Source organism: Vespa crabro, chromosome 18 (assembly GCF_910589235.1).
Source record: "Vespa crabro chromosome 18, iyVesCrab1.2, whole genome shotgun sequence".
Lineage (NCBI taxonomy): Eukaryota > Metazoa > Arthropoda > Insecta > Hymenoptera > Vespidae > Vespa > Vespa crabro.
Window position 1 is genome coordinate 2,514,899 of NC_060972.1, and position 8,318 is coordinate 2,523,216.

General features: G+C 27.8%; 2 protein-coding genes and 1 long non-coding RNA gene across 9 annotated transcripts in view; 1 reads left to right on the forward strand and 2 right to left on the reverse strand.

Annotated features, from left to right (window-relative positions):
- Positions 1-3,127, reverse strand: part of LOC124430496 (collagen alpha-1(III) chain-like) — a 7,999-nt gene extending 4,872 nt beyond the window's left edge. For 2 of the 6 annotated variants that reach the window (XM_046977169.1, XM_046977166.1), the window contains exons 1-9: positions 2,972-3,127; positions 2,659-2,773; positions 2,381-2,521; positions 2,054-2,266; positions 1,790-1,975; positions 1,531-1,705; positions 1,316-1,430; positions 852-992; positions 132-173 (exon numbers count right to left, since the gene is read on the reverse strand). In XM_046977169.1, coding sequence (XP_046833125.1) covers positions 132-173; positions 852-992; positions 1,316-1,430; positions 1,531-1,705; positions 1,790-1,975; positions 2,054-2,266; positions 2,381-2,521; positions 2,659-2,753 — 1,108 coding nt within the window. In that variant the 5' untranslated portion in view covers positions 2,754-2,773; positions 2,972-3,127. Of the gene's footprint in view, positions 1-131; positions 174-851; positions 993-1,315; positions 1,431-1,530; positions 1,706-1,789; positions 1,976-2,053; positions 2,267-2,380; positions 2,522-2,658; positions 2,790-2,971 lie in introns of all 6 variants that reach the window. The other 4 variants (XM_046977171.1, XM_046977170.1, XM_046977167.1 and 1 more) reach the window with 3 other exon arrangements.
- Positions 3,128-3,761: 634 nt separating this feature from the next.
- Positions 3,762-7,270, forward strand: LOC124430293 (serine/threonine-protein kinase polo). 2 transcript variants are annotated; one of them, XM_046976621.1, is made up of 7 exons: positions 3,762-4,028; positions 4,644-4,868; positions 4,942-5,159; positions 5,277-5,572; positions 5,655-5,948; positions 6,435-6,835; positions 7,040-7,270. In XM_046976621.1, exons 1-7 carry the CDS (start codon positions 3,936-3,938, stop codon positions 7,235-7,237), a joined length of 1,725 nt encoding a protein of 574 aa, XP_046832577.1. In that variant the 5' UTR covers positions 3,762-3,935; the 3' UTR covers positions 7,238-7,270. The 2 variants fall into 2 exon arrangements, with proteins under 2 accessions (XP_046832577.1, XP_046832578.1); XM_046976622.1 differs by lacking the exon at positions 3,762-4,028 and adding an exon at positions 4,224-4,346.
- Positions 5,685-7,253, reverse strand: LOC124430294. Its single transcript, XR_006943720.1, has 3 exons — positions 7,130-7,253; positions 6,116-6,193; positions 5,685-5,822 (listed from the first exon to the last, which is right to left on the reverse strand). It is a non-coding gene; the product is annotated as an uncharacterized LOC124430294 (long non-coding RNA).
- Positions 7,271-8,318: the final 1,048 nt, after the last annotated feature.

Here is an 8,318-nt window from a genome sequence, read left to right on the forward strand (position 1 = left end):
CTCGTACTCTAAAATACTGTTTTTTTTCTTTCTTTTTTTTTTTTTTTTTTTTTTTTTTTTTTTTTTTTTTTTTTTTTTTTTTTTTTTTTTTTTTTGAAATGCGACGTTTTAAAATTTTAAACAGTACTTACCATAATCCTGTTTGCCGTATACTCCATCCTGATTTGGGTAATCTGTAAACACATAAAATATAAACTTAAACTAATTCTATAATGATAACACTTATAGAATATAATTTCAGTTTGACTCAGACGAGAAAAAGTCTGTAATTGAATGCGAATATAACAAATCAAATATATATTATACATTTATATTCTCTTTAATTAATCGTTGACGAAAAGATATTAAGATAAAGAGTAATGTTGCTGTGAAGAATGGCAGGAGGCAGTGCTGCAGTGTTGGCATCCAAATGAATATAATTTTATTCACGCTTTATATATATATATATATATATATATATATATACACACACATATATATATATAAAATGTATACACATACATACACATGTATGTATGTATGTATATATGTATATATAAAAAATATATTCATACATTCATATATTTTAATTAATTTAAAATAGTAATAATAATAAAACGCAATAATTTATATATCCCATTGGCTTAACTTAAAGTTGAAAAAATGATAATTATATATTCATAGTAATTATAATCATATTTTACATTGATGATGATTATAATTATTAAAAATGTTTCTCGTCTGAATCGATTCACGTTAAATATTTTTTATGTGGAAACCCAAAACATACAAATGATATGTAATGAATAAGTTTTTATCAAACCGAGGAAAACAAAAAAATAATAGTATTATGATCGAACGAAAGAACTAACCATAAGGTTGCGTAGAGTAACCACCCCTGTTGATCATGGTGGTAGCATTAGAAGATCGGTCGTCATACGGGTTAGCAGGAGCATAACCCGGACCCCCACCCCCTGCAACTGCAGCTGCTACTGCCTCCTGCTGGTAACTAGCTGTACATGTATTATGTAATATTAATCTACAATTAAAAGCAGCTATGTCTTCATCAGCATACAAAGATAAGATATATATATATAGGATTTTTAGAATTTATAAATCAAATCAAAATTATTCATAATAAATGTGATTCATAAGTGGTATAGAAATTTATATACCAAATACAGAAATGTACATGTGAGTACATAGAAGCATGCGTGCATAACTAATTTAATAATGCAGTAAAGTTCATTAATAAAAATGAAGCATCACTAAAACGAAAACACTCGTGCATGGCTGAAGTAAAAAAAAATTTAATACAAAGTATATTTATATTAACCTGAAGGTGGTGCCTTTCCATAACTATAAGGATCACCAGTATTAAATGCTCCAGTTGCTGGCACAGCAGGAGCTCCTCCATACCTATTATCAGGTGGCGCCGATGGTGGATACCCCTATATAATAAGTATTATGTTTAAGTTTTATTAATACGGATATATAAATTTTCATTATTGTAAATGTATGGTCATATTATAAATGAAAGAATTCTTTTACCGCAGCTTGTGCATAGTCAGGTGGCTGTTGATAACTTTCATAGCCTTGATATGATGACTGTGCATAACCTTGTTGTGATCCATAACCTCCACCGTATCCTACTGGTTGCTGCTGTGGTGGCTGTTGTTGACCTCCACCATACGCATTTCCTGCACCTCCTCCATATCCACCTTGACTATATCACAAATTACAAAATAATATTATTTGTTAATTATATTTCATCAACATTTGATATTTATTATAAATCATAAATCCTTACTTTGGAGGTTGTGTTGCATAACCATTAGAAGGTTGTGAAGATGGTTGATCAAATCTTGGTCTTTTCGAAGGACCACTTGCTCCCGGTGGACCACCTGCTCTTTTCGTCGGTGCACCTCTGCCACCTCTATTAGCACGATCTCCAAAACCTCCTCTTCCACCTGGACCACCTCTGCTCGAGCCACCTCTATTATAAATTATGTCAATATTAATAATAAGAATTATATAATACATTATGATAAAAAAAAAAATCATAATATTTTACCTCGAACTACCACGACTTCCTCTGTCCATGCCACCACGTCCACGGAAATTATTATTTGGAGTACGACTATCTCCTCTACCAAAATCTCCTCTCCCTCTACCACGAAAACCACTGCTTCCACCTCCTCTACTTCCTCCTCTTGGTGGACCACCTAATCCTGGGGGCGGAGGGCCACCACCAGGACCACCTGCCATTCCAGGTTCTGGAGGACCTCTAAAAACAATATACTCGTATAAATTATCTTAATTTTACATAATATCTAATATTTTTAACATTAAATATTATACATTTATATTATTTTTATATAGAAATTTATTATGACATTACCCTGGTGGAAAATGGCCGCGTCCACCTCTTCCTGGAGGACCACCTCTACCTCTAATACCTGGTGGACCACCTCTCATTCCACCTCCAGGTCCACTACCGCGACCACCTCGCATCATACTACCTCCTCTAGGTGGACCACCCCTAATACAAAAATATAAACATTACTTTGATCATATTCACAAAATGTTTCATGTTAAAGCGAAGCAATTCTATAAACATATTCGTTATTACGAGGATAATATAGTTAAATAAAATATATAATTAAATTTAAATTGTACCTTCCTCTATCTCCAAAGCCACCGCGTCCTCTCATCGGTCCACCAGGTCCACCGCGACCTCTAAAACCGCCCCTGCCACTTGGCGCACCTTCCATTTTTTCCTTCGGTATTTAAACTTTCAAATAAAATTTCTTAAAAAGTTAAAACATAAAAATGATACGAAAACAAAATAATTACAACATAGACGCCATACAGAAAACACGAAACCAATAAAACATTATCAAGGGATTTACATTCGTTTATCAAATATGAATAATATTAATAGAATTTATTAATGGAACATTTTTATATATTTTATCATTGAAATACTTACTTTTTGTATAACAAATAAATATCGAAGCTTTTTTATAAACAAGAAACGCGCCAACTAAAGACAAACCAAGAAGGAAAATGGACGCCGGCTCCCGGAAAAAGATTCATCGACCATACATATCAGTCAAATTGGCGTTCCGATTTGCCGGATATACAAGATACATGCAGCGTTTTCATTAACGTTCAACTAAATAATATAATTTACATTATGTCTTGTATTATTAATTCATGAATGTATATATTTACATATTAAAGAAAGAAAAAAATTTATTATTATATTATACTTTTTATTATATAATTATAAATATAGTCATATTACTATAATTATACTACACTCAACTTATCAATATATACGGATTTGTCCATTCCTTAAACTATGGAACTAACCAATAATTTGAAACTCATGAAAAGTCATCTTAATAATTATAAATTATTACACTCTAAGAACGAATAATAATTACAGTATAAACAAAAATACCATTGTAATTCATTTGCATATGTTTAACATCAAATATATGTGTATATATATATATATATATATATATATATATATATATATATATATATATATATATATATATATATATATATATATACGTATATAAATATAGATATAAAATAGAATCAAACAAGTTAGTATATCATGGTGAATGCTAGATGGCACCACTAATAATCTTGGAAAAAATACGTCATATATACACTTAACTCCATTCTATTTGGTTTCTGTTATAGTCACATGACAACGAAGCCTCAGGCGATTGGATATATTTCTTTAATTTAAACATCAGAGTCCGTTGCTTGCCTTCCGGAATACGAAAACAGCGGTTTGAATTTTCTAGGAAGATATATTGTGCCAGGAAGTGTTGCCTGTTCTGTAGACTGTATCAATAATAGCGTCTTTAACTTAAGACATAAATTTTCATTATATATTGATATCGACATAAAATATCTAAAAAATCATAAAAATGTCAAAAGACGAAAAAGAGTGCGTTATTCCCGATGTTATATACGATTCTAATACCGGTAAAAGTTATCTCAAAGGTCGTTTCTTTGGTAAGGTGAGTAAAATTTTTTTGTCACCATAAGAATCCCATATACTACGTTAAAAATATGGAAATATTTTTATAATTTTTTAATATGTTAATTTCACACATTTTATTATTATGTTCTTTAAACATTAAACATCGTTTTCATAACAACCTTTTTTTTTTTTTTTTTTATTTGTTTAATTTGCATACAATCATTAAATAAGATCCATCTTGACTTTTATGTGCATATCATATTTCAATAATGTTCTAATTATTTCAATCTGATAATTCTACATTTATGCACTTTATCAATAATTAAATATGATCTGTATCATATTGTGAATGAAGGTAATGTGTGAATAACAACCTGTTGCTATACATATGTTTGTATGAAATTGTATGAAAGTTGTATGTTCTTTTATGGATTCAAATTTTTATTTCATTGGCTTGAATTCATACTTTAATATTCCTATTATATTAAGTAGCATGATTTTTGTAAAATTTTAAAAATATGTTTATAAAATATAATAACCAAAAATGTATTTTGATCTCAATTATTGGACATTTAATTTATTATTGAAAATAAAAACATATGAAATATATTTATAATATTATAATAGAGTATTTTGTTTTTATCGTTTAAAGGGTGGATTTGCTAGATGTTATGAAATCAGAGAATCAAAATCTCATCATGTTTTTGCGGGAAAAATTGTATCCAAATCGATAATGACAAAAAGTAATCAAAGGGAAAAAATGACGCAAGAAATTGCAATACATCAGAGTTTAAATCACAGAAACATTGTTGGGTTTTATGGCTTTTTTGATGATGCACAAAATATTTATATTATTCTTGAACTTTGCCGTAAAAGAGTAAGTTAATTGGTATACCTTTTGTAATGATATTATTTAGACAAATTTTTATATCTTTAGAATTATTTTTTAGTCAATGATGGAACTACATAAACGTAGAAAAGCACTTTCAGAATGTGAGACTAGGTATTATATGAAACAAATTTTAGAAGGTGTACATTATTTACATCAAAATAGAATTATACATAGAGATCTAAAATTAGGTAATTTATTCTTAAATGATGATCTACAAGTTAAAATTGGTGACTTTGGACTGGCGACACGATTGGAGCATGATGGAGAAAGAAAAAAGTAATTGCTGAAGATTATTGATATAAAGAAAAAAAAATAAAAAAAAAAAAAAAAAAAAAAAAAGAAAAAAAAATATTGTTTGATAATAAATGAGAATAACGTATCAACTTTTTATAGAACATTATGTGGAACGCCAAATTATATTGCTCCAGAAATTTTAACTAAAGCAGGACATTCTTATGAAGTTGACGTGTGGAGCATAGGTTGTATAATGTATACTTTACTTGTCGGTAAACCTCCATTTGAAACATCAACTTTAAAAGAAACATATAATAGAATTAAACAAGTTCAATATAAAACACCTTCACATCTAAGTAAACCTGCCATGACAATGATTACAAGTATGCTACAAGGGACACCTTCAAAACGTCCTCCTGTATCTAAATTAATAAAGGATATCTTTTTTACGTCTGGTAATAAAATCATTCCATTATATCATATATACAATAAATGGTACAATATGTAAGTGCAATTATTTATCAATATTATTTTTAGGCCATTTGCCAACAAGTTTGCCACTTTCGTGTTTAACAATGCCACCACGTTTGGATATGTTGGAGATGCATAATCAACGTAAACCTTTATCCGAAATGAATCTTAATGCCGGTGGAGATGGAGAAGATAATACGTTCCGTGTGCCAAATAGTCCAGCACGTAAAAAACCTACGGAAGATGTCAATGGTGTGCAAAAAGTAAATCTAGATATAAAGAAAATGTTACAGACATTAAAAGAACAATTGACTGCTGTATTAGTGGCTAGACCATCAAGCGAAACAGCATCTTCTGGAGGTATGTTAAAGATTATTTTAAATATTACATTTTCTTATAATAGAATTTTATTTACATGTTATAAAAGAAATAATTTCTTTTCTACAGAATATCCAAAACCATTCCAGATCCTTATGGAACCCTCAGGCATGCATATTCTTTCCTTTTTACGTTATATGACTAATCACCTTCATTTGTTGAGATTTATATTAATCGAATCATTCCTTCAATTCCTCCAGGATTTATAAAGATGGAAGAAATTTCATCTATAATTAAAAATTTGTCATTTGTAATTAAAAGTAACAGTATTTTATTTGCAAATATTTTAGATTAATAACTGCAATAATATCAAATGATTATTAATCTATAATTAACAATTTGCCAAATTCTAATACGTACAATACTTGAATTAATTTATAGAACAGTTCTTCAGTTAGAACATTTTATTATATATTATTATAATATTACATGTCAAATATAATATTATCTTTTTTTAAACCATTATAGATGAAATGACTGATCCAGCTGCACAGCCTTTAATTTGGATAAGTAAATGGGTTGATTATTCTGATAAATATGGATTTGGATATCAATTGTCTGATGATGGAGTAGGTGTTATGTTTAACGATGGTACAAGACTGATAATGCTGGCCAATGGTTTCAATATCCATTATATAAATCGCGATGGAAATGAATTATATTATACCGTTCAAGAATATCCAACTATTTTAGACAAGAAAATGAAGTTAATGAATTTTTTCCTCAAATACATGAACGAGCATTTAATGAAAGCCGGTGGATCGATCGCTTTAAAACAAGGCGATTCCTTATCAAGAATACCTTATATGCATCAATGGTTTAGGACACAGACTGCTGTAGTTATGCAACTAACAAATGGAACGATACAGGTAAGCTAATCGATTTATCTATCGATTTTATTTAATCAATATTATTGCTTGAAGCTAATTTTAATTTGAAATTTTTCTTTTATCTAGATTGTTCATATATTATATTAATTAATTTTATTATTATTAATTTTTTACTTATTAATCATTTTATTATTTCACATTTATTTATTTCATGTCATTTATTTCGTTGAATATTATTTTTAGATAAATTTCTTGGATCACACAAAAATTATTATGTGCCCTCTAATGGCTGCTGTTACTTATATAGATCAAGATAAAAATTTTAAAACTTACAGATTCCAAACCATCCAAGAAAATGGTTGTTCCAAAGGTCTTTATAAAAATTTAACATATGCATATGAAAAGCTTGGATTAATGTTATTAAATTCTCAATCACGATAACATAATACATTAGAATAAAATTATATAAGAATATAGAAAGGATAAATATGTTAATTCCAGCCTAAAAAAAAAAAAAAACAAAAAGGTGTTATATCTGTACCTAGGTTTAAAAGCAGTAGACTACGAATTTATATTATATCGTCTTTCTTTCTCTCTTTTTTTCTTTCATATTTTTTTTTTTTTTTTTTTTTTTTTTTTTTTTTTGTATAGGTATATAAAAACAATTTAGAAGGGATTTTTTTTTTTTTTTCTTTTTAATTTTATACTTACAACAATTAAGACAGAAGCAAGTGGCTTATAGTTATGAATAATATTTATTAGATTTGTAATGACTTAACAAAATTTAATTATACATTTTAATTTTTAAGATATGCCATTGGCCAAGCAGCTGTTAATAGCTGTATTTTATTACGTAATTTTTTCTTTTTTTTTCTTTTCTTTCTTTTTTTTTTTTTTTTTTTTTATATATTATTAATCATTTTCTATTAATTCATATATCTCGAATTTTAATTATTATACACGTCAAGCTGCTCTGATTTTATAAGCAAATCATATTAAATTTAATGTTCACTCTTTCTTTCTCTCTCTCTCTCTCTCTCTCTCTCTCTCTCTCTCTCTCTCTTTCTCTCTCTCTTTCTCTCTTTTTTATGTATTTCATGTTACACATATTGTAATGCAGATAGAAAAATTCTCATAGCTCAATGGAGTAGTGCAATGTAATATCCGATTGATTATAATAGTTTAAAAAAATAGAAAACAAGAGAAACAATGAGAAAAAATATCTAGTATGACTAGAGTAAGATGAACTGCATATAAAATTAAAAACATTTCTCTCTATCTCTCTCTCTCTCTCTCTCTATCTCTCTATCTTTATCTCTCTCTTTCTCTATATATATATATATAGATATATATATATATATATATATATATATATATATATATATATATATATATATGAATTTTTATTTAGAAAACAATATTTATTTCAAACTCAGAAAATATATGCTACTTTTTTATTGTTATTAAATAAAATGAAGTAATAATGAGAGAACATGTAAAACGATCATAATTAAAACAAATG

Excerpts from the sequence above, each read along its gene's own strand:
- LOC124430293 (XM_046976621.1), top strand. The coding sequence starts at position 3,936 with ATGTCAAAAGACGAAAAAGAGTGCGTTATTCCCGATGTTATATACGAT. Across the intron at positions 4,029-4,643 it reads AAGGTCGTTTCTTTGGTAAG|GGTGGATTTGCTAGATGTTA; the intron begins GTGAGTAAAATT and ends TATCGTTTAAAG. Across the intron at positions 5,949-6,434 it reads CGAAACAGCATCTTCTGGAG|ATGAAATGACTGATCCAGCT; the intron begins GTATGTTAAAGA and ends AAACCATTATAG.